This window comes from Amphibalanus amphitrite, unplaced genomic scaffold (assembly GCF_019059575.1).
Source record: "Amphibalanus amphitrite isolate SeventyFive unplaced genomic scaffold, NRLGWU_Aamphi_draft 000655F_arrow, whole genome shotgun sequence".
Taxonomy (NCBI): domain Eukaryota; kingdom Metazoa; phylum Arthropoda; class Thecostraca; order Balanomorpha; family Balanidae; genus Amphibalanus; species Amphibalanus amphitrite.
The window spans coordinates 195,143-221,326 of NW_024882149.1; the positions used below are offsets into that span (position 1 = coordinate 195,143).

Consider the following 26,184-nt stretch of genomic DNA (forward strand, 5'->3'; position numbering starts at 1 on the left):
TTGTGTCTAAAATAATTGTATTCGTGAAACAGCAACAGTTGTACGACAATATACACTGAGCTTTGTTACATCATTCGACATGTCTCTACATCACACGAAAGTGCCATGAAAAGCCATCATTAGGTACTCTTTAGAGCGTTGAAACGTAAACACATATCTTTGAAAACAATTTCCTGCTTGTGGATGACACTATACAAGAAGTGGTGCACAAATTACGAGCTCCTGTATCGCTTTGACTGAAACAACTACATAAACTTGTTACACCTAAACGCAGTTCGCATGAACTTCCCGGTTAACTTGCTTATTTTGTTTCTCTTCCGGATATCGCAATCGACCGTGCCACCTCGTGTTATCTTTGACTGGATATATGGCGGAAGCCTCTTGTTCCGGTCGTCATGTTTACTTTCGGGAGGGATGGAGAAATGTAAAGCAGAAATCTGTTCATTGTTTGGCACAGAAAACGTCATCATTGACGCCTCAATCGACCGTAGATGACAGGAGACAAATGAAGATCTCCTGTTAACTATGGTTACATTAAAGAGCGTGCATTTCATCTCACATGACCTGTTAGGGCTCAGCACTTGGTCATGCTTTGATGCAAATGTTGGTATTTAGTATGACACGTAAACTAGTTTGGAGTGAAAAGTAGCAGAAATGGTTTAAATACCCTCAAGTTTCTTTTAGGACAAAAGCTTTTGCAAGTTCCTTTAGAAAAACGGAAATTTACACGGCAGTTGTTTTAAAGATATGAAGAAAATAGGACGCATTCCCATCAAGCAAAGTCGCAAGCAATATTGTGCTTTACTTGCACATAAGTTCTTGAAGTTAATTTTCTGAAGCATCATTCCAGTCCACGGATAATGCCTTCGAATGGCTCCTATCCGAACCTGTATGGCCAACTCTTGCGCAGGTATTGAACTTCTAGTTACCATTCAAAACATGACAGCAACAACGACCAACACATAACAGCCACTGTAAAGCCGTCTACCGGTCATATGCCCCTCACACATACATACGTCGAATGATGACCAATTAAGAAAGGTCACAGGCGCACAGAAAGACCATCGCCGTCCGGCCGTGAGCCGTGATTTCTCAAAAGTAGCGGCAGCGCCGAAAGCCAGGTGTCATCCGGACGACATTTGGCACAACATTAACATTCTGGCCGAAGCAGGTGAAGTCAAACTTCATCAAACGCGGCCGGCGGCTGTAGTGAACGCACTACACCCACCTACCACGGCGACGCCAGAAAGTATTTATCGAAACGCCAGCCGAAAAGTCAACAGCAGCTCAAATTTACATAATGCTGCCTCACGAATACGCACAAATGTAAATTTCTGTCTGGTTCGTACACTGTGCAGCATATATGGATGGTAGTGTAGGATCGCCACAACAGTTTGTGATGCCGATAGATGCGTGTGCGTGGCACACACAGGGAGTTCGAACAACTAGGTGCGGCTCACAGCCTGCAGAGTTCTACCATCGGTCACAGCAAACAGCCTGTGATTTCACCCACTGTGAGCTAGTTGCAGCCTGTGACACTGACGACCGCACGGCTCAGAGTCCAGTTCAACACTCCACGCCCGTCCTCCAGTCTGCGTTTCGGACGAGTGCGCCGGGTGCTCGGCCCGCGGCTCTCTGGCGGCGCTCACACGCACGTCGTGTCGGTGACGCACGCCTGGCGCAGCTTGTTGACCGTGTGGGTGCGTCGGCGACGACAGGGGCGCGCCGGCAGCGACATCAGCGCCCGAAACTCCACCCGAAACTGCTTGTTCATCAGGCAGTAGAGCAGGAAGTTGACGGCCGAGTTGATGAGCGCCAGCATGTCGAGCAGCTCTCCGACGTGCAGGTAGCAGCTGCGGAAGAAGCGGTCCTGCAGGATGCCCGACAGCAGCGCCAGGATGCCCTGCGGAAACTCGGTGATGAGGAACAGCAGCAGCACGGTGACCAGCATCCAGGTGGTGCGGTCGGCCTGGCGCGAGCCGCGCGCCAGCGGGTGGTGCTCGCCGGCCGGCTGGCAGCCCGACAGCAGCCGCTGCTTCCGGCGCTTCGTCTCCAGCAGCACGCCGATCAGACGCACCGAGAAGTACGTCAGCGCCAGGCACGGCACCAGCTTGATGGCCACGGCGAAGAGCCAGAAGTTGACGCGGCTCAGGAGGCCGCCGTGCGCGCGGCCGAGGCTGCTGATGTCGATCCGGTACAGCACCTGGCCGCTGGGAGTCGGGTGGCCGCGCAGCGAGAACGTGAAGTAGGACGGGATGCAGATGATGGGTGTCAGCACGTACGTGGCCACGATGCAGCAGATGGAGTTGCGCATGCTGCAGCAGCGCGACGCCGTGTGCATGTGCACGATGGAGAGGAAGCGCCACACGGCCAGCATCACCGTCATCCAGATGGAGATGGTGTGGAACACCTGCGCGAAGTGGGCGTGAAACAGGATGTACAGCGTGTCCGGGTAGCTGAACGTGTCCTTGATGGTGCTGATATGGCGGCGGTAGGCGAATGGGATGTACTCGACCATCACCATCAGGTCTGCCACCGCCAGGCCCGTCAGGATGACGTTGGTCGGCGAGCGCATCTCCTTGCGCGTCAGCACGGCGATGTTGAAGAGGTTGGCCACCGAGCCGAACAGGCAGACGAAGAGCGCCAGGTAGCCGTGCCAGGGCCGGTACGAGTCGCGCAGCCACTGGCCGCGCTCGCCGCAGATGGCTCGCTCGTCCTCGTCGCCGGTGTCGACGGCCCACAGCTGGTCGCTGAGGCCGCCCAGCTCGCCGCTCTGGCCGGTCAGCTCGCGGTAGATGGCCCAGTCGTCCAGCGTGAAGTTGAGGTCGCGCAGCATCGTCTCCAGGTAGCGCTTGGCGTTCGACGTGACCACTGAGTTGAGCGCCATGGCGGCAGACGTGCAGTGGCGCCCCACCCACACTGTCGGCAGGAGAGGGCGGCGGACGCGTGAGGTTAGGGGTGCGCTCGACAGCGAGACTTTTAGATGACTCCTTTCGCTATTACTGCACTCAGCAACGAGTTGCGATGAATCTTAATGTCATCTATGTAGCTTTGTTTATAGCTTTATTTATTGTGATATAATAAAGCTAACTTTGTTCATTGATATTTATCAACTGTCTGTTTGATCACCTTGTAGGTATATCTGTTCGTGGAAAGCAGTGCATGACAAAAGTGTTGATTGCATGTTATTTTCAAGCATTGAAAAACGAGTTCAAGCAATTCCACGTCATTATTGGCTATAATTCAAATAATTCAATCAAGCTAAATGTTTTGTTTGCTTCGTTTAACTTTGTACTGGAATCGAGAGACTGCAGGGACCGTGCAATATTCAAAATTCGCAACTCATTTCACCCTCACAATAGATTTGGGTCAACGGCTCAAATCTATTAGGTTATTACGGTGAATACGGCCCGTGAACAAGCGATAACCTTACGCAAAACGTTCTCATATCACAGGGGTCTTTATGCTTGGATCAGCTTCGAGATTGGCCTATTTATTCGGGCGTCATTGACAGAAATTGTTTTTCGCCGAAAGTAATCCCAAAAGATTCTGGATACCCATTTACTAGTGTAACTAATGTGAGTCATTTTTCATGTCATCAGCGAAAATCTGGATTTGCTTGGCAAATTCAAATCACATTAGTTTAGGATTGGATAGGGATTGATGGTATTGGAATGGGGATATCAAATTAGTCAGGATGGTTCATTCGCTGCACCACGCTGACCATGGACTGGGCATTACGGTAATGAACTGGTGTGGGCTGAACCGGGGCGGCTACCAGTGAGTACCACGAGCCATCTCGTCAGCGCCCATAATGAGCGGCGAGCTGGTCCCGGCCGGACTGGCGCAACGGGCTGCGGCGCGGTGTTCTATAGTCACAGCGAGTCTGTGGGGGCGCGTTATGCTCTGCCATGATATTCAGGCAAAACGAAATAGTACCTAACAATATATTGTATCATGCATAATTATTATTGAAGTGTTGTATGATGCTTAAGGCCTCAGAATAAGCCAAGCAAACATTTGCTTAAAGTATAAGTTCAACAAATACCACTTCATTATGCTGTTCTACGGAAACAATCTCGATATTGGTTGATTGAACTGTTGAGAAGAAGTTGCACCAGCGCAGCATCGCTATTACCTAAAAATGCGGATCATTTGGTTATTTTACTGCTTCACGCAGCATTGGTTCTTTTACTGCTTCATACACAAACGTCTCGCTCATATGACCACGCATGATATAGCAAGGCCCGATAACGAGCGCAGACCGTTTGTAGCAACTGTGATCACTGGGATTGCAATATCCAAGGCAATATCCCTAACTTCAAAACCGTTACATTTCTCATTCAGTCAAACACCTTTTAGCACGTGCAATGCTTTCCATTGAATAACGTGAGTTGAATTTGTGAAGCACATTATTGGCAACACAATGAACAAAATAAAACGAAGCAGCCTATCGAGTAGACGCATTCAACCCCAAACCATTTATTCTGTAATCTGATGTGATAAAGTACTGCACTGAGCATTCAAGTCAGGAAGAGTTGTGATTATCAAATAGCTCTTGCTCCTATAATGTCCCTGCAATTTTTAAATGAGTATACGTATTGAATGTCCGTGAAGTTGGCGACGTCGCCAGCGACTTTTCCAGCGACGAGCACCGATTTTAGCCAAAACCTCGTCCAAGGTCAATTGGACCATGAGGATCACGAAAATCGAACCCATTCACCCCTGAACCTTGACCTTCAAGGCCAAATTCAAGGTCAAAGGACGGGGAACTGAAAAAGTGCCACTAAATATTGTCCGATTTTCAAAATTTTGGCACCAAAATGTAGCGCGTGCAAAGTTCTAGCCGCACATCGAAAGCCATTTTCATCAAGGTCAAACTTCAAGGTCAAATTCAAGGTCAAAGGACGGGGAACTGAAAAAGTGCCACTAAATATTGTCTGATCTTCAAAATTTTGGCACCAAAATGTAGCGCGTGCAAAGTTCTAGCCGCACATCGAAAACCATTTTCATCAAGGTCAAACTTCAAGGTCAAATTCAAGGTCAAAGGACGGGGAACTGAAAAAGTGCCACTACCTAAATATTGTCCGATTTTCAAAATTTTGGCACCAAAATGTAGCGCGTTCAAAGTTCTAGCCGCACATCGAAAACCATTTCCATCAAGGTCAAACTTCAAGGTCAAATTCAAGGTCAAAGGACGGGGAACTGAAAAAGTATCACTAAATATTGTCAGATTTTCAAAATTTTGGCACCAAAATGTAGCGCGTGCAAAGTTCTAGCCGCACATCGAAAGCAATTTTCATCAAGGTCACTCTTCAAGGTCAAATTCAAGGTCAAAAGACGGGGAACTGAAAAAGTGCCACTAAATATTGTCCGATCTTCAAAATTTTGGCACCAAAATGTAGCGCGTGCAAAGTTCTAGCCGCACATCGAAAGCCATTTTCATCAAGGTCAAACTTCAAGGTCAAATTCAAGGTCAAAGGACGGGGAACTGAAAAAGTGCCACTAAATATTGTCCGATTTTCAAAATTTTGCCACCAAAATGTAGCGCGTGCAAAGTTCTAGCCGCACATCGAAAGCCATTTTCATCAAGGTCAAACTTCAAGGTCAAATTCAAGGTCAAAGGACGGGGAACTGAAAAAGTGCCACTAAATATTGTCCGATCTTCAAAATTTTGGCACCAAAATGTAGCGCGTGCAAAGTTCTAGCCGCACATCGAAAACCATTTTCATCAAGGTCAAACTTGAAGGTCAAATTCAAGGTCAAAGGACGGGGAACTGAAAAAGTGCCACTAAATATTGTCCGATTTTCAAAACTTTGGCACCAAAATGTAGCGCGTGCAAAGTTCTAGCCGCACATCGAAAGCCATTTTCATCAAGGTCAAACTTCAAGGTCAAATTCAAGGTCAAAGGACGGGGAACTGAAAAAGTGCCACTAAATATTGTCCGATCTTCAAAATTTTGGCACCAAAATGTAGCGCGTGCAAAGTTCTAGCCGCACATTGAAAACCATTCTCATCAAGGTCAAACTTCAAGGTCAAATTCAAGGTCAAAGGACGGGGAACTGAAAAAGTGCCACTAAATATTGTCCGATTTTCAAAATTTTGGCACCAAAATGTAGCGCGTGCAAAGTTCTAGCCGCACATCGAAAGCCATTTTCATCAAGGTCAAACTTCAAGGTCAAATTCAAGGTCAAAGGACGGGAAGCTGAAAAAATGCCACTAAATATTGTCCGATCTTCAAAATTTTGGCACCAAAATGTAGCGCGTGCAAAGTTCTAGCCGCACATCGAAAACCATTTTCATCAAGGTCAAACTTCAAGGTCAAATTCAAGGTCAAAGGACGGGGAACTTTAAAAATGCTACGTCACCAGCGACTTTTCCAGCGACGAGCACCGATTTTAGCCAAAACCTCGTTCAAGGTCAATTGGACCATGAGGATCACGAAAATCGAACCCATTCACCCCTGAACCTTGACCTTCAAGGTCAAATTCAAGGTCAAAGGACGGGGAACTGAAAAAGTGCCACTAAATATTGTCCGATTTTCAAAATTTTGGCACCAAAAAGTAGCGCGTGCAAAGTTCTAGCCGCACATCGAAAACCACTTTCATCAAGGTCAAACTTCAAGGTCAAATTCAAGGTCAAAGGACGGGGAACTGAAAAAGTGCCACTAAATATTGTCCGATCTTCAAAATTTTGGCACCAAAATGTAGCGCGTGCAAAGTTCTAGCCGCACATCGAAAACCATTTTCAGCAAGGTCAAACTTCAAGGTCAAATTCAAGGTCAAAGGATTGGGAACTGAAAAAGTGCCACTAAATATTGTCCGATCTTCAAAATTTTGGCACCAAAATGTAGCGCGTGCAAAGTTCTAGCCGCACATCGAAAACCATTTTCATCAAGGTCAAACTTCAAGGTCAAACTTCAAGGTCAAATTCAAGGTCAAAGGACGGGGAACTGAAAAAGTGCCACTAAATATTGTCCGATTTTCAAAATTTTGGCACCAAAATGTAGCGCGTGCAAAGTTCTAGCCGCACATCGAAAGCCATTTTCATCAAGGTCAAACTTCAAGGTCAAATTCAAGGTCAAAGGACGGGGAACTGAAAAAGTGCCACTAAATATTGTCCGATTTTCAAAATTTTGGCACCAAAATGTAGCGCGTGCAAAGTTCTAAGCGCACATCGAGAACAATTTTCATCAAGGTCAAACTTCAAGGTCAAATTCAAGGTCAAGGGACGGGGAACTGAAAAAGTGCCACTAAATATTGTCCGATTTTCAAAATTTTGGCACCAAAATGTAGCGCGTGCAAAGTTCTAGCCGAACATCGAAAACCATTTTCATCAAGGTCAATCTTCAAGGTCAAATTCAAGGTCAAAGGACGGGGAACTTTTTCAGTTCCCCGTCCTTTGACCTTGAATTTGACCTTGAAGTTTGACCTTGATGAAAATGGTTTTCGATGTGCGGCTACAACTTTGCACGCGCTACATTTTGGTGCCAAAATTTTGAAGATCGGACAATATTTAGTGGCACTTTTTCAGTTCCCCGTCCTTTGACCTTGAATTTGACCTTGAAGTTTGACCTTGATGAAAATGGTTTTCGATGTGCGGCTAGAACTTTGCACGCGCTACATTTTGGTGCCAAAATTTTAAAGATCGGACAATATTTAGTGGCACTTTTTCAGTTCCCCGTCCTTTGACCTTGAATTTGACCTTGAAGTTTGACCTTGATTAAAATGGTTTTCGATGTGCGGCTAGAACTTTGCACGCGCTACATTTTGGTGCCAAAATTTTGAAGATCGGACAATATTTAGTGGCACTTTTTCAGTTCCCTGTCATTTGACCTTGAATTTGACCTTGAAGTTTGACCTTGATGAAAATGGTTTTCGATGTGCGGCTAGAACTTTGCATGCGCTACATTTTGGTGCCAAAATTTTGAAAATCGGATAATATTTAGTGGCACTTTTTCAGTTCCCCGTCCTTTGACCTTGAATTTGACCTTGAAGGTCAAGGTTCAGGGGTAAATGGGTTCGATTTTCGTGATCCTCATGGTCCAATTGACCTTGAACGAGGTTTTGGCTAAAATCGGTGCTCGTCGCTGGAAAAGTCGCTGGTGACGTAGCATTAGTTCCCCGTCCTTTGACCTTGAATTTGACCTTGCAGTTTGACCTTGATGAAAATGGTTTTCGATGTGCGGCTAGAACTTTGCACGCGCTACATTTTGGTGCCAAAATTTTGAAGATCGGACAATATTTAGTGGCACTTTTTCAGTTCCCCGTCCTTTGACCTTGAATTTGACCTTGAAGTTTGATCTTGATGAAAATTGTTTTCAATGTGCGGCTAGAACTTTGCACGCGCTACATTTTGGTGCCAAAATTTTGAAGATCGGACAATATTTAGTGGCACTTTTTCAGTTCCCCGTCCTTTGACCTTGAATTTGACCTTGAAGTTTGACCTTGATGAAAATTGTTTTCGATGTGCGGCTAGAACTTTGCACGCGCTACATTTTGGTGCCAAAATTTTAAAGATCAGACAATATTTAGTGGCACTTTTTCAGTTCCCCGTCCTTTGACCTTGAATTTGACCTTGAAGTTTGACCTTGATGAAAATGGCTTTCGATGTGCGGCTAGAGCTTTGCACGCGCTACATTTTGGTGCCAAAATTTTGAAAATCGGACAATATTTAGTGGCACTTTTTCAGTTCCCCGTCCTTTGACCTTGAATTTGGCCTTGAAGGTCAAGGTTCAGGGGTGAATGGGTTCGATTTTCGTGATCCTCATGGTCCAATTGACCTTGGACGCGGTTTTGGCTAAAATCGGTGCTCGTCGCTGGAAAAGTCGCTGGTGACGTAGCATTTTTAAAGTTCCCCGTCCTTTGACCTTGAATTTGACCTTGAAGTTTGACCTTGATGAAAATGGTTTTCGATGTGCGGCTAGAACTTTGCACGCGCTACATTTTGGTGCCAAAATTTTTAAGATCGGACAATATTTAGTGGCACTTTTTCAGTTCCCCGTCCTTTGACCTTGAATTTGACCTTGAAGTTTGACCTTGATGAAAATGGCTTTCGATGTGCGGCTAGAACTTTGCACGCGCTACATTTTGGTGCCAAAATTTTGAAGATCGGACAATATTTAGTGGCACTTTTTCAGTTCCCCGTCTTTTTACCTTGAATTTGACCTTGAAGTTTGACCTTGATGAAAATGGCTTTCGATGTGCGGCTAGAACTTTGCACGCGCTACATTTTGGTGTCAAAATTTTGAAAATCTGACAATATTTAGTGATACTTTTTCAGTTCCCCGTCCTTTGACCTTGAATTTGACCTTGAAGTTTGACCTTGATGGAAATGGTTTTCGATGTGCGGCTAGAACTTTGAACGCGCTACATTTTGGTGCCAAAATTTTGAAAATCGGACAATATTTAGTGGCACTTTTTCAGTTCCCCGTCCTTTGACCTTGAATTTGACCTTGAAGTTTGACCTTGATGAAAATGGTTTTCGATGTGCGGCTAGAACTTTGCACGCGCTACATGTTGGTGCCAAAATTTTGAAGATCAGACAATATTTAGTGGCACTTTTTCAGTTCCCCGTCCTTTGACCTTGAATTTGACCTTGAAGTTTGACCTTGATGAAAATGGCTTTCGATGTGCGGCTAGAACTTTGCACGCGCTACATTTTGGTGCCAAAATTTTGAAAATCGGACAATATTTAGTGGCACTTTTTCAGTTCCCCGTCCTTTGACCTTGAATTTGGCCTTGAAGGTCAAGGTTCAGGGGTGAATGGGTTCGATTTTCGTGATCCTCATGGTTCAATTGACCTTGGACGAGGTTTTGGCTAAAATAGGTGCTCGTCGCTGGAAAAGTCGCTGGTGACGTAGCATTTTTAAAGTTCCCCGTCCTTTGACCTTGAATTTGACCTTGAAGTTTGACCTTGATGAAAATGGTTTTCGATTTGCGGCTAGAACTTTGCACGCGCTACATTTTGGTGCCAAAATTTTGAAGATTGGACAATGTTTAGTGGCACTTTTTCAGTTCCCCGTCCTTTGACCTTGAATTTGACCTTGAAGTTTGACCTTGATGAAAATGGCTTTCGATGTGCGGCTAGAACTTTGCACGCGCTACATTTTGGTTCCAAAATTTTGAAGATCGGACAATATTTAGTGGCACTTTTTCAGTTCCCCGTCCTTTGACCTTGAATTTGACCTTGAAGTTTGACCTTGATTAAAATGGTTTTCGATGTGCGGCTAGAACTTTGCACGCGCTACATTTTGGTGCCAAAATTTTGAAGATCGGACAATGTTTAGTGGCACTTTTTCAGTTCCCCGTCCTTTGACCTTGAATTTGACCTTGAAGTTTGACCTTGATGAAAATGGCTTTCGATGTGCGGCTAGAACTTTGCACGCGCTATATTTTGAAGCCAAAATTTTGAAAATCGGACAATATTTAGTGGCACTTTTTCAGTTCCCCGTCCTTTGACCTTGAATTTGACCTTTAAGGTCAATGTTCAGGGGTGAATGGGTTCGATTTTCGTGATCCTCATGGTCCAATTGACCTTGGACGAGGTTTTGGCTAAAATCGGTGCTCGTCGCTGGAAAAGTCGCTGGTGACGTAGCATTTTTAAAGTTCCCCGTCCTTTGACCTTGAATTTGACCTTGAAGTTTGACCTTGATGAAAATGGTTTTCGATGTGCGGCTAGAACTTTGCACGCGCTACATTTTGGTGCCAAAATTTTTAAGATCGGACAATATTTAGTGGCACTTTTTCAGTTCCCCGTCCTTTGACCTTGAATTTGACCTTGAAGTTTGACCTTGATGAAAATGGCTTTCGATGTGCGGCTAGAACTTTGCACGCGCTACATTTTGGTGCCAAAATTTTGAAGATCGGACAATATTTAGTGGCACTTTTTCAGTTCCCCGTCTTTTGACCTTGAATTTGACCTTGAAGTTTGACCTTGATGAAAATGGCTTTCGATGTGCGGCTAGAACTTTGCACGCGCTACATTTTGGTGCCAAAATTTTGAAAATCTGACAATATTTAGTGATACTTTTTCAGTTCCCCGTCCTTTGACCTTGAATTTGACCTTGAAGTTTGACCTTGATGGAAATGGTTTTCGATGTGCGGCTAGAACTTTGAACGTGCTACATTTTGGTGCCAAAATTTTGAAAATCGGACAAAATTTAGTGGCACTTTTTCAGTTCCCCGTCCTTTGACCTTGAATTTGGCCTTGAAGGTCAAGGTTCAGGGGTGAATGGTTCGATTTTCGTGATCCTCATGGTCCAATTGACCTTGGACGAGGTTTTGGCTAAAATCGGTGCTCGTCGCTGGAAAAGTCGCTGGTGACGTAGCATTTTTAAAGTTCCCCGTCCTTTGACCTTGAATTTGACCTTGAAGTTTGACCTTGATGAAAATGGTTTTCGATGTGCGGCTAGAACTTTGCACGCGCTACATTTTGGTGCCAAAATTTTGAAGATCGGACAATGTTTAGTGGCACTTTTTCAGTTCCCCGTCCTTTGACCTTGAATTTGACCTTGAAGTTTGGCCTTGATGAAAATGGTTTTCGATGTGCGGCTAGAACTTTGCATGCGCTACATTTTGGTGCCAAAATTTTGAAAATCGGACAATATTTAGTGGGACTTTTTCAGTTCCCCGTCCTTTGACCTTGAATTTGACCTTGAAGTTTGACCTTAATGAAAATGGTTTTCGATGTGCGGCTAGAACTTTGCACGCGCTACATTTTGGTGCCAAAATTTTGAAAATCGGACAATATTTAGTGGCACTTTTTCAGTTCCCCGTCCTTTGACCTTGAATTTGACCTTGAAGTTTGACCTTGATGAAAATGGTTTTCGATGTGCGGCTAGAACTTTGCACGCGCTACATGTTGGTGCCAAAATTTTGAAGATCAGACAATATTTAGTGGCACTTTTTCAGTTCCCCGTCCTTTGACCTTGAATTTGACCTTGAAGTTTGACCTTGATGAAAATGGCTTTCGATGTGCGGCTAGAACTTTGCACGCGCTACATTTTGGTGCCAAAATTTTGAAAATCGGACAATATTTAGTGGCACTTTTTCAGTTCCCCGTCCTTTGACCTTGAATTTGGCCTTGAAGGTCAAGGTTCAGGGGTGAATGGGTTCGATTTTCGTGATCCTCATGGTTCAATTGACCTTGGACGAGGTTTTGGCTAAAATAGGTGCTCGTCGCTGGAAAAGTCGCTGGTGACGTAGCATTTTTAAAGTTCCCCGTCCTTTGACCTTGAATTTGACCTTGAAGTTTGACCTTGATGAAAATGGTTTTCGATGTGCGGCTAGAACTTTGCACGCGCTACATTTTGGTGCCAAAATTTTGAAGATCGGACAATGTTTAGTGGCACTTTTTCAGTTCCCCGTCCTTTGACCTTGAATTTGACCTTGAAGTTTGGCCTTGATGAAAATGGTTTTCGATGTGCGGCTAGAACTTTGCATGCGCTACATTTTGGTGCCAAAATTTTGAAAATTGGACAATATTTAGTGGGACTTTTTCAGTTCCCCGTCCTTTGACCTTGAATTTGACCTTGAAGTTTGACCTTGATGAAAATGGTTTTCGATGTGCGGCTAGAACTTTGCACGCGCTACATTTTGGTGCCAAAATTTTGAAGATCGGACAATATTTAGTGGCACTTTTTCAGTTCCCCGTCCTTTGACCTTGAATTTGACCTTGAACTTTGACCTTGATGAAAATGGTTTTCGATGTGCGGCTAGAACTTTGCACGCGCTACATTTTGGTTCCAAAATTTTGAAGATCAGACAATATTTAGTGGCACTTTTTCAGTTCCCCGTCCTTTGACCTTGAATTTGACCTTGAAGTTTGACCTTGATGAAAATGGTTTTCGATTTGCGGCTAGAACTTTGCACGCGCTACATTTTGGTGCCAAAATTTTGAAGATTGGACAATGTTTAGTGGCACTTTTTCAGTTCCCCGTCCTTTGACCTTGAATTTGACCTTGAAGTTTGACCTTGATGAAAATGGCTTTCGATGTGCGGCTAGAACTTTGCACGCGCTACATTTTGGTTCCAAAATTTTGAAGATCGGACAATATTTAGTGGCACTTTTTCAGTTCCCCGTCCTTTGACCTTGAATTTGACCTTGAAGTTTGACCTTGATGAAAATGGTTTTCGATGTGCGGCTAGAACTTTGCACGCGCTACATTTTGGTGCCAAAATTTTGAAAATCTGACAATATTTAGTGATACTTTTTCAGTTCCCCGTCCTTTGACCTTGAATTTGACCTTGAAGTTTGACCTTGATGGAAATGGTTTTCGATGTGCGGCTAGAACTTTGAACGCGCTACATTTTGGTGCCAAAATTTTGAAAATCGGACAATATTTAGTGGCACTTTTTCAGTTCCCCGTCCTTTGACCTTGAATTTGACCTTGAAGTTTGACCTTGATGAAAATGGTTTTCGATGTGCGGCTAGAACTTTGCACGCGCTACATGTTGGTGCCAAAATTTTGAAGATCAGACAATATTTAGTGGCACTTTTTCAGTTCCCCGTCCTTTGACCTTGAATTTGACCTTGAAGTTTGACCTTGATGAAAATGGCTTTCGATGTGCGGCTAGAACTTTGCACGCGCTACATTTTGGTGCCAAAATTTTGAAAATCGGACAATATTTAGTGGCACTTTTTCAGTTCCCCGTCCTTTGACCTTGAATTTGGCCTTGAAGGTCAAGGTTCAGGGGTGAATGGGTTCGATTTTCGTGATCCTCATGGTTCAATTGACCTTGGACGAGGTTTTGGCTAAAATAGGTGCTCGTCGCTGGAAAAGTCGCTGGTGACGTAGCATTTTTAAAGTTCCCCGTCCTTTGACCTTGAATTTGACCTTGAAGTTTGACCTTGATGAAAATGGTTTTCGATTTGCGGCTAGAACTTTGCACGCGCTACATTTTGGTGCCAAAATTTTGAAGATTGGACAATGTTTAGTGGCACTTTTTCAGTTCCCCGTCCTTTGACCTTGAATTTGACCTTGAAGTTTGACCTTGATGAAAATGGCTTTCGATGTGCGGCTAGAACTTTGCACGCGCTACATTTTGGTTCCAAAATTTTGAAGATCGGACAATATTTAGTGGCACTTTTTCAGTTCCCCGTCCTTTGACCTTGAATTTGACCTTGAAGTTTGACCTTGATTAAAATGGTTTTCGATGTGCGGCTAGAACTTTGCACGCGCTACATTTTGGTGCCAAAATTTTGAAGATCGGACAATGTTTAGTGGCACTTTTTCAGTTCCCCGTCCTTTGACCTTGAATTTGACCTTGAAGTTTGACCTTGATGAAAATGGCTTTCGATGTGCGGCTAGAACTTTGCACGCGCTATATTTTGAAGCCAAAATTTTGAAAATCGGACAATATTTAGTGGCACTTTTTCAGTTCCCCGTCCTTTGACCTTGAATTTGACCTTTAAGGTCAATGTTCAGGGGTGAATGGGTTCGATTTTCGTGATCCTCATGGTCCAATTGACCTTGGACGAGGTTTTGGCTAAAATCGGTGCTCGTCGCTGGAAAAGTCGCTGGTGACGTAGCATTTTTAAAGTTCCCCGTCCTTTGACCTTGAATTTGACCTTGAAGTTTGACCTTGATGAAAATGGTTTTCGATGTGCGGCTAGAACTTTGCACGCGCTACATTTTGGTGCCAAAATTTTTAAGATCGGACAATATTTAGTGGCACTTTTTCAGTTCCCCGTCCTTTGACCTTGAATTTGACCTTGAAGTTTGACCTTGATGAAAATGGCTTTCGATGTGCGGCTAGAACTTTGCACGCGCTACATTTTGGTGCCAAAATTTTGAAGATCGGACAATATTTAGTGGCACTTTTTCAGTTCCCCGTCTTTTGACCTTGAATTTGACCTTGAAGTTTGACCTTGATGAAAATGGCTTTCGATGTGCGGCTAGAACTTTGCACGCGCTACATTTTGGTGCCAAAATTTTGAAAATCTGACAATATTTAGTGATACTTTTTCAGTTCCCCGTCCTTTGACCTTGAATTTGACCTTGAAGTTTGACCTTGATGGAAATGGTTTTCGATGTGCGGCTAGAACTTTGAACGTGCTACATTTTGGTGCCAAAATTTTGAAAATCGGACAAAATTTAGTGGCACTTTTTCAGTTCCCCGTCCTTTGACCTTGAATTTGGCCTTGAAGGTCAAGGTTCAGGGGTGAATGGTTCGATTTTCGTGATCCTCATGGTCCAATTGACCTTGGACGAGGTTTTGGCTAAAATCGGTGCTCGTCGCTGGAAAAGTCGCTGGTGACGTAGCATTTTTAAAGTTCCCCGTCCTTTGACCTTGAATTTGACCTTGAAGTTTGACCTTGATGAAAATGGTTTTCGATGTGCGGCTAGAACTTTGCACGCGCTACATTTTGGTGCCAAAATTTTGAAGATCGGACAATGTTTAGTGGCACTTTTTCAGTTCCCCGTCCTTTGACCTTGAATTTGACCTTGAAGTTTGGCCTTGATGAAAATGGTTTTCGATGTGCGGCTAGAACTTTGCATGCGCTACATTTTGGTGCCAAAATTTTGAAAATCGGACAATATTTAGTGGGACTTTTTCAGTTCCCCGTCCTTTGACCTTGAATTTGACCTTGAAGTTTGACCTTAATGAAAATGGTTTTCGATGTGCGGCTAGAACTTTGCACGCGCTACATTTTGGTGCCAAAATTTTGAAAATCGGACAATATTTAGTGGCACTTTTTCAGTTCCCCGTCCTTTGACCTTGAATTTGACCTTGAAGTTTGACCTTGATGAAAATGGTTTTCGATGTGCGGCTAGAACTTTGCACGCGCTACATGTTGGTGCCAAAATTTTGAAGATCAGACAATATTTAGTGGCACTTTTTCAGTTCCCCGTCCTTTGACCTTGAATTTGACCTTGAAGTTTGACCTTGATGAAAATGGCTTTCGATGTGCGGCTAGAACTTTGCACGCGCTACATTTTGGTGCCAAAATTTTGAAAATCGGACAATATTTAGTGGCACTTTTTCAGTTCCCCGTCCTTTGACCTTGAATTTGGCCTTGAAGGTCAAGGTTCAGGGGTGAATGGGTTCGATTTTCGTGATCCTCATGGTTCAATTGACCTTGGACGAGGTTTTGGCTAAAATAGGTGCTCGTCGCTGGAAAAGTCGCTGGTGACGTAGCATTTTTAAAGTTCCCCGTCCTTTGACCTTGAATTTGACCTTGAAGTTTGACCTTGATGAAAATGGTTTTCGATTTGCGGCTAGAACTTTGCACGCGCTACATTTTGGTGCCAAAATTTTGAAGATCGGACAATGTTTAGTGGCACTTTTTCAGTTCCCCGTCCTTTGACCTTGAATTTGACCTTGAAGTTTGGCCTTGATGAAAATGGTTTTCGATGTGCGGCTAGAACTTTGCATGCGCTACATTTTGGTGCCAAAATTTTGAAAATTGGACAATATTTAGTGGGACTTTTTCAGTTCCCCGTCCTTTGACCTTGAATTTGACCTTGAAGTTTGACCTTGATGAAAATGGTTTTCGATGTGCGGCTAGAACTTTGCACGCGCTACATTTTGGTGCCAAAATTTTGAAGATCGGACAATATTTAGTGGCACTTTTTCAGTTCCCCGTCCTTTGACCTTGAATTTGACCTTGAACTTTGACCTTGATGAAAATGGTTTTCGATGTGCGGCTAGAACTTTGCACGCGCTACATTTTGGTTCCAAAATTTTGAAGATCAGACAATATTTAGTGGCACTTTTTCAGTTCCCCGTCCTTTGACCTTGAATTTGACCTTGAAGTTTGACCTTGATGAAAATGGTTTTCGATTTGCGGCTAGAACTTTGCACGCGCTACATTTTGGTGCCAAAATTTTGAAGATTGGACAATGTTTAGTGGCACTTTTTCAGTTCCCCGTCCTTTGACCTTGAATTTGACCTTGAAGTTTGACCTTGATGAAAATGGCTTTCGATGTGCGGCTAGAACTTTGCACGCGCTACATTTTGGTTCCAAAATTTTGAAGATCGGACAATATTTAGTGGCACTTTTTCAGTTCCCCGTCCTTTGACCTTGAATTTGACCTTGAAGTTTGACCTTGATGAAAATGGTTTTCGATGTGCGGCTAGAACTTTGCACGCGCTACATTTTGGTGCCAAAATTTTGAAGATCGGACAATGTTTAGTGGCACTTTTTCAGTTCCCCGTCCTTTGACCTTGAATTTGACCTTGAAGTTTGACCTTGATGAAAATGGCTTTCGATGTGCGGCTAGAACTTTGCACGCGCTATATTTTGAAGCCAAAATTTTGAAAATCGGACAATATTTAGTGGCACTTTTTCAGTTCCCCGTCCTTTGACCTTGAATTTGACCTTGAAGGTCAATGTTCAGGGGTGAATGGGTTCGATTTTCGTGATCCTCATGGTCCAATTGACCTTGGACGAGGTTTTGGCTAAAATCGGTGCTCGTCGCTGGAAAAGTCGCTGGTGACGTAGCATTTTTAAAGTTCCCCGTCCTTTGACCTTGAATTTGACCTTGAAGTTTGACCTTGATGAAAATGGTTTTCGATGTGCGGCTAGAACTTTGCACGCGCTACATTTTGGTGCCAAAATTTTTAAGATCGGACAATATTTAGTGGCACTTTTTCAGTTCCCCGTCCTTTGACCTTGAATTTGACCTTGAAGTTTGACCTTGATGAAAATGGCTTTCGATGTGCGGCTAGAACTTTGCACGCGCTACATTTTGGTGCCAAAATTTTGAAGATCGGACAATATTTAGTGGCACTTTTTCAGTTCCCCGTCTTTTGACCTTGAATTTGACCTTGAAGTTTGACCTTGATGAAAATGGCTTTCAATGTGCGGCTAGAACTTTGCACGCGCTACATTTTGGTGCCAAAATTTTGAAAATCTGACAATATTTAGTGATACTTTTTCAGTTCCCCGTCCTTTGACCTTGAATTTGACCTTGAAGTTTGACCTTGATGGAAATGGTTTTCGATGTGCGGCTAGAACTTTGAACGTGCTACATTTTGGTGCCAAAATTTTGAAAATCGGACAATATTTAGTGGCACTTTTTCAGTTCCCCGTCCTTTGACCTTGAATTTGACCTTGAAGTTTGACCTTGATGAAAATGGTTTTCGATGTGCGGCTAGAACTTTGCACGCGCTACATTTTGGTGCCAAAATTTTGAAGATCAGACAATATTTAGTGGCACTTTTTTAGTTCCCCGTCCTTTGACCTTGAATTTGACCTTGAAGTTTGACCTTGATGAAAATGGCTTTCGATGTGCGGCTAGAACTTTGCACGCGCTACATTTTGGTGCCAAAATTTTGAAAATCGGACAATATTTAGTGGCACTTTTTCAGTTCCCCGTCCTTTGACCTTGAATTTGGCCTTGAAGGTCAAGGTTCAGGGGTGAATGGTTCGATTTTCGTGATCCTCATGGTCCAATTGACCTTGGACGAGGTTTTGGCTAAAATCGGTGCTCGTCGCTGGAAAAGTCGCTGGTGACGTAGCATTTTTAAAGTTCCCCGTCCTTTGACCTTGAATTTGACCTTGAAGTTTGACCTTGATGAAAATGGTTTTCGATGTGCGGCTAGAACTTTGCACGCGCTACATTTTGGTGCCAAAATTTTGAAGATCGGACAATGTTTAGTGGCACTTTTTCAGTTCCCCGTCCTTTGACCTTGAATTTGACCTTGAAGTTTGGCCTTGATGAAAATGGTTTTCGATGTGCGGCTAGAACTTTGCATGCGCTACATTTTGGTGCCAAAATTTTGAAAATCGGACAATATTTAGTGGGACTTTTTCAGTTCCCCGTCCTTTGACCTTGAATTTGACCTTGAAGTTTGACCTTAATGAAAATGGTTTTCGATGTGCGGCTAGAACTTTGCACGCGCTACATTTTGGTGCCAAAATTTTGAAGATCGGACAATATTTAGTGGCACTTTTTCAGTTCCCCGTCCTTTGACCTTGAATTTGACCTTGAACTTTGACCTTGATGAAAATGGTTTTCGATGTGCGGCTAGAACTTTGCACGCGCTACATTTTGGTTCCAAAATTTTGAAGATCGGACAATATTTAGTGGCACTTTTTCAGTTCCCCGTCCTTTGACCTTGAATTTGACCTTGAAGTTTGACCTTGATGAAAATGGTATTCGATGTGCGGCTAGAACTTTGCACGCGCTACATTTTGGTGCCAAAATTTTGAAGATCGGACAATGTTTAGTGGCACTTTTTCAGTTCCCCGTCCTTTGACCTTGAATTTGACCTTGAAGTTTGACCTTGATGAAAATGGCTTTCGATGTGCGGCTAGAACTTTGCACGCGCTACATTTTGGTGCCAAAATTTTGAAAATCGGACAATATTTAGTGGCATTTTTTCAGTTCCCCGTCCTTTGACCTTGAATTTGACCTTGAAGGTCAAGGTTTAGGGGTGAATGGGTTCGATTTTCGTGATCCTCATGGTTCAATTGACCTTGGACGAGGTTTTGGCTAAAATCGGTGCTCGTCGCTGGAAAAGTCGCTGGCGACGTCGCCAACTTCACGGACATACGTATTGAACACGTATTAATCAAACTCGTGATGCTGTATCCGGTGAAAAACAGTACCATTGCGCTATATGGATTGCATTGTATCACCTATCATGTCCCTGGTGTCTGTGCAGAAGAGCCGTCACGTTTTGCGTTCACTGACGTTCATTGCGACAGACGCCGCAGTGCGACTCGAGGTGTGCGACAGAACATGTGGCTTGCTAAATGCTATGTAGTTAAACAATCCGGCCATAACGTTGAGGATCACATAGCTCTTTGCACTTGACGACTGCCTTTGTTTCATCATTCCAAATGGTCACGACTCTCGAACTGAATGGTCGGTCTTTCAGGAATTTCAGATACTTTACATGTTCGAAAGTTCCACAAACTGTTTTTTTTTCTCAAGAGCGAGGACGTTTACGAGGTGTTAGTGCCTGCGTTACTCTTGATCACCGGGAGACAGAACAGGATTTATGGGGTTTTGATCACCAATGGAAATATTTTTTAGAACTCCATGTACAGATGTTCTAACGAGGCAGCGCTGTGGATTTTCCGGGTCTTCGAACGTCCTAGTTAGCAGTGTCCGTTATCCGGGTATTTACTCTGTGTCTATTGTTAATGTCTGACGTTCCACTAATTTTAAGACAACGCTGTAGATACTATTTTTCAGAATTAACCATCTCCTCAGAGAAGCTGTCGTATTTCATTGCACTCTATACCCGAATAGGTTAGTTATTGACCACCACATAGCCAGCTGCAGCGGGCATAGCACCTAGTGTTTTCAATCCCATTTGACCTGTTTCAAATATAAACCTTCATTTCCGGACAGTCATCGCATGGTTCTATAACAGTTCTCATTCCCCGAGTCTATTTCCCTTTCCAACAGGCTTTAAGCTCGACTTTTAGAACTATTTTGCCCCACGAATCTATTGAGCGGTATCCAGATTTCCGGCTCTGCTTATGTTAACCCGCGCCCCAGTGGCGGTCTCAGCCAACTTCGCCCTAGTGGGGGGGGGGGCATATGTTACCACCCACCTCTAACTCAAAAACTAAGAGGGCTAGAAAGACGCGGTAAAAAGCAGTCGATAGCTCTCAATGCGTACGTTTGAAAGTATTTCGGTCATTTTTCACCTTAGAGCAATATTGGGGTCACCAGAGGTCATCAAAGGTCAAAATTTGCCAATGGTCATTATATTTTTCAGAAAACATGCCGCTATCTCAGGAACTATGGTAGCTAGAAAAACGCATGGAAGACCAAACGATAGCTTTTGAACTCTTCTTTTGAAAAGGTCATTATCAATATTGACCTCAGGTCAACGGTGTAGCCTCCAGAGGGCAAAAACTCCAAAAATAGCTGTTTTTACGGAAAGTGGTTTTCGACAATTACTTTCGACTCCAAAAAGCCACGACATTTCTATGGCCAGAATCGTGTTCCCCTCGCCGAGACGCGTCGAATGAACTATAATTTGACCTTGAAAGGTCAACTTGAAAATTTGACCTCAGGTCAAGGTCATGACCTGACCGGAAACGGTCATGTTGCATATCAATCGATGCGTCTCAACAAGACAAACACAATGAGACCATCCCCAGCGTTCTATCTCTTTCCAATCGCGAGTTATTGGCAAAAAACTGTTTGTAGCCTCAAGTGACCTCGGATGACCTGTCTAGAGGCTATCAGCAAAAATGACACCTTGGTCATCACGAGTGGACTAAATCATTGTGATTCTGAAATATTTGGACTGTTCCGATGCGTACACACGGATCTAGAGGCATTTTCATTTTTCTCCATTGACTTGTAATGGAAAGGTCACGCCACTGACCTGACCTTAGGTCACAGATATAAAAAATCCGAGATATACAAATTGTAGGCGCCCATAACAGCATGCAATCCACCAAGTTTCAAATCTTTCTGACAAACACTGTAGGCTGCACTGTAAACCAAATTGACAAGTCTTGTGTAATATAACCAATCATCTCTTGGTATGTTTACCAACTGATACTTTTCAAACAAGCCGCTGTCTGGTGCATTGCTTGTCAGATGACAACTACGAGTCAATAGTTACTATGCACACCAACTTCTCAGTATCCAGACCAACTCTACATTTGTTTCAACGTTTGTTTCTTAACCAGTTTTGGAAACTTGTTGCCGCATGGTTATTTAACCGGCGCCAAACTTGTACTGGTCAGCTAGTCAGCATACACATGGTCAGCTGCGCCCGTGACGTCAGACTTGGCGGACCAATCAGCGGTCGCCGTCCGGCCCCTGCGCGGCGGTTTCAAACCGTTCAAACCAGCAGTTGTCGCGCGGCCGCCGTGCAGCATGGATCAGCGACGAGGGCTGTTCCAGCATTTGTGCAGTAAAAAGTGAAATCTGTGAACTGTGGTGTTCGTGCTGTGAGTGAGGCCCGCTCTGGCCTGCGGGACGCACTAATCGTGCCTATACCCGCGGTCGAGACGCCTCCCTTCCCCTGCGCGCGCAATGTAAGTGGGCCAGACCTTTGCATGCACATATGAGCAGATGTTTTGCGGTCGGTGTTTTTTATATATAAATACATTTATTTGCCTTTAATTCAACTCTTTGTATTTTCAACTTAACTGATGGACATATATGGGCTGTAAAAGCTAATCTGGTTGGCGATCATGCTTTATTCGAATTATCTGCGTGATCGTGCAACTGCCATGATTGTTATGGTCAATGTGGAAATATTTGTCATACGGGCATGTGTTATACTTCTGGCTTGATGCGATGCACAAAACCATGTCCTTCCACATACGCAGCAGTTCTTGCTTCAAAGACTTATATGCTGACGGTGCACGATAGGTATACCTTATACCTCATGCATTTACCACATCCATTCGAAAATATGCACTTGAAATTGTCTCCAGTCAATAGTATTAATTACATACTACGTGATGTAGGTACGTGACCGTAATAAATACTAATGATTCCAGAAACTTCCGAATGGTTGTGGTGTATGCATTCATCGATTATATAACCCATCAGTATTTCGTTTCTTGTCAGCGCAAGCCTTTGAGCAATAACTGATGCCAGTCATGATTTTGTGCACCACTTCCAGCCAAAAAATGACCTGTCCGTATAGAAAATATTTCCTGAATCAGTATCGTGGCAATTGAAAACGAACGCGAATCGTAAGTTCTTAAGGTTATCAACGCAAACAAAGCGATTGTAAGGAAGAACAAGTTCGAACTGAGCGTTAGTACACTTACTTGTTGACAATTTGTAAACTAGCAATGCCCAGTCAAAGGCTAGTTCATCAACAAACCAGGGGTTGTTGAACCGACAAGGAAACGGCTATGCCTATCCAGAAGTTGGTAGGTTCACAAGGCCCAGACTAGTACTCAACAAGGTGACGCCTATGCGAATTGGAACCAAACTTGTAGACAAACTGTTAGTTTGTTGGCCAACACGCCTGGGGTTGGTGAATCGACAAGGTGACGCCTATGCGAATTGGAACCAAACTTGTAGACAAACTGTTAGTTTGTTGGCCAACAAGCCTGGGGCTGGTGAATCGACAAGGTGACGCCTATGCGAATTGGAACCAAACTTGTAGACAAACTGTTAGTTTGTTAGCCAACAAGCCTGGGGCTGGTGAATCGACAAGGTGACGCCTATGCGAATTGGAACCAAACTTGTAACAAGGAGCCAACTTGTAGATTTGGTTTACAGTGTGGACATGATTGCAAACTTTTTTTTAGGCTTGGTCAGTTAACTTGACCTGGTGACCTGACCTGACATGACCTGGGGTCAAAAATTTCACACATTGTCCGAAATTGATGTACCAAAAGCTACCCAAAGCGGCGCGGCGCTACACGCCGCGGTTTTTTAGTCACACGCAAAAAACGCGACAGGGTGGTAACATATAGCCCCCCCCCCCACTGGGGCGAAGGTTTATGTATCGTCCAACCAATGAGAACAATTATTGTAGTATGACAGCTTGGTATTTTGCCCGGTTTTTCGTAGCATCAATCGCTTAGGAAAGAATAGAATGACAAACTCCACGTATTTTTTCCGAGGCGTGCCAGTCCTGCATCGGGATGCATAGTGCATATACCATTCGTTTTGCCACGCCTTTCGAGATGTACGAAGCATACCTAAATTCAGTCTTCCCGAAAGGTGCCTTGCTGCGGCTAAATTAACCCTCGCCCGTAAACGGCGATCTGCCACCTTCGCCCATGCAGGGGGGGTTGGTGCGACCCCCCCCTTGGCGTTTGAAAACGGAGCGTCGTAGAGCTTAGCGGAAAAAACCAACGGATTGCTCTCAACGAGATCTCGCGATTGGTGGCATATTTTTTGGTCCTAGGTCAACATTTGACCTACTTTTGACCGGTCAAAGGTCAAATTTTCGGAAAAATAGACTTTTTTCAACTTTCCGCGGCGATTGCGGCAAAACGGTGGGAGATATCGACTTGAAACCTTCACTATCGTGTTCCTTAATCAATTCTCTATCGTTTGGTATGTATTTCGTTTCCCTAGCTCTAAAAATGGCGCGTTGGGAGCGCCGGAAGTTGGCAAGGTCACAGTCGGCGGCAGAAATTCGAAAAATCAAAATTTAAATTTTTGAAATCTGATTGTATTTTTGGATTTGGAAGGTCCATTTGCTCCCTATAGAAGCTAATATTGCTGCATATTCCCATTGAGGTGACAATAATTAGCAAAATAGTGGTTCGGGCGCTTTTCAAAAATAGTACCGGACGCTGTTCCTCTTGTGACGTCATAGCTCCGTGACCTGACCTGACTCGGTCAAATTTCTTATACCATATGATAGCCAATACTTGCCCCAACATGCATGGGAAGTTTCATCACGATCCATCAACCGATGTCCGTACCACCGGCAGGAAACCTCGGGCGTTGGCACTCAGTTTGTGAAAATCCGGCCGGAGGCTGTTCCCTTTGTGACGTCATAACTCCGTGACCTGATATGACCCGGTCAATTTTTTTTTATCAAAAGATGCGCAAGGTTTGCCCCATAAGGGACCCAAAATTTGGCGGCGCTGCGCGCCGCCGTTTTTGCACTATTTCCGAAAAACCTCAGGGGGGGGGTTGCATCAACCCCCCCCCCTACATGGGCGAGGGTTAAATAAAACGGCTCATTTCTACGTCCTTTTGTCATCGAAGTCAACTTCATTCTTCAATTCCCAAAGCAAGGCGTAAATAATGTTGTGTTTATTTCCTTGAGCCTCATACGGTAAAATGCGTTATCATTCACATTAAATAAACAAACTCGCCGTTTGGCTTCAATTAATTGATGAATACATACAGATACAACGGCATCCACATAATTGGTGGTATTTCAGCCGAAGTGAATACGAGATGAATGAATGAGCACTAAGGCAAAGAGGAGAATAGAAACGGGGATGATTGAAGGAGGTGGGCCCAGTTCTGTGAGCGCTGCTGCTGCTGCTGCCTCGATTGTGCTGCGGACATCTACACACTGAAGGTTCAAAAGATGGCACCGGGTCCTAACTCCTAAAGCTACTTGAATAAAGCGCTGTGTTTGATGATGAATCATGAACACTTGCATTCGAAGTCGCTCGTTTTAGATATCGCCGCTTTATCTTTTGTTCTCTTGATCAATTACCTGCTGTACGATAAATCTGCCTGATTTTTCCCGCAATATTCTATCTGAATTTTTGTCGAAGGGCAGAGTCGGCGTGAGCGATGTGTTCATTCGTCGGTTCGTGGTGCTGTATATCAAACCTTATTGTGAGTTTGGAAAGCAAACTGGAGGTGTGGTTACCCCAGCCAGCTTTGGCAGCATTATTCAGACAACTCATGCTTAGTTTTCAACAGAAAAGCACCGTTCTAGTGAATAGTGTTTTTATCAATTGAAAATTCGATTACCTTCGGTTACTCTGTGTAGGGGACTTCAGGGCCCTTGTAACCATCCAACAGTATAAAAAGGCAATGAGTTATTTCCAAACCGCTGAGTGTGCCGTAATTCATCGATCAGATTCGCTCATATCATGCTTCTTCATAAAACATTAATATCAAACGATTAATGAGAAAAATCACATCCTATCAGTAAATTTAACAACAAGTTACCCTATGGGAAGAAATAAAGGATTCCCGAATCACTATATTTTATATACCAGACAATGAGCTAAAAGACGTCGAATATGTCCTTCCAACCTACATCGCTGACTTATGCAGCTTTCATCAGCAACAGCTGTTAGCAATAGTAGTTTTCTGCAAGCTTTTTCTCAAAAAGAACAGGGCACGCTCATGAGTGCATATTTACTAAACATATCTCCAAACATCACTCGCGTGTTATCTAGAAAAGAGCTCACCTGCACAAGACCGTTGAGCGGGCCAAATCACCGGGTGAAAGTCACGAGCGCCGTGTTTCGTTCCCTTGATCCTGTTCCAGACCCTCGTCCCAGTAGTATTCTCTGTTCTTCCGACAACTCTCTCAGTGTGGGACCCGCCCGAGCCGAGTCCAGTTGGACGGAGCAGGAATCAAACGCGTCCGTCGCCGCGGCCCCGCACAGTCCCACTGACCGTCGGCGATCGTCGTCGCCGACTATGGCCTGCGTCGTCACCGACGCAGGCGACGACGTCGGCGCGCGACGGAGCGAGTCGGTATACACTGAAAACAAATCGACACAGTGAGGGCATGTTCTGTACTGGTAACACATCAGTCATGTGTTAATCGCACCCAAAACACAATAAGGCTGTGTAT

At 44.1% G+C, this 26,184-nt stretch overlaps 1 protein-coding gene across 1 annotated transcript; it reads right to left on the reverse strand.

The window, feature by feature from the left end:
- LOC122364083 (G-protein coupled receptor dmsr-1-like) lies at nucleotides 1-25,972 on the reverse strand. The gene is made up of 2 exons (XM_043334148.1): nucleotides 25,793-25,972; nucleotides 1-2,919 (listed from the first exon to the last, which is right to left on the reverse strand). Exon 2 carries the CDS (start codon nucleotides 2,885-2,887, stop codon nucleotides 1,646-1,648), a length of 1,242 nt encoding a protein of 413 aa, XP_043190083.1. The 5' UTR covers nucleotides 2,888-2,919; nucleotides 25,793-25,972; the 3' UTR covers nucleotides 1-1,645.
- Nucleotides 25,973-26,184: the final 212 nt, after the last annotated feature.

Coding starts and splice junctions, on each gene's coding strand:
- LOC122364083 (XM_043334148.1), bottom strand. CDS start 2,887: ATGGCGCTCAACTCAGTGGTCACGTCGAACGCCAAGCGCTACCTGGAG.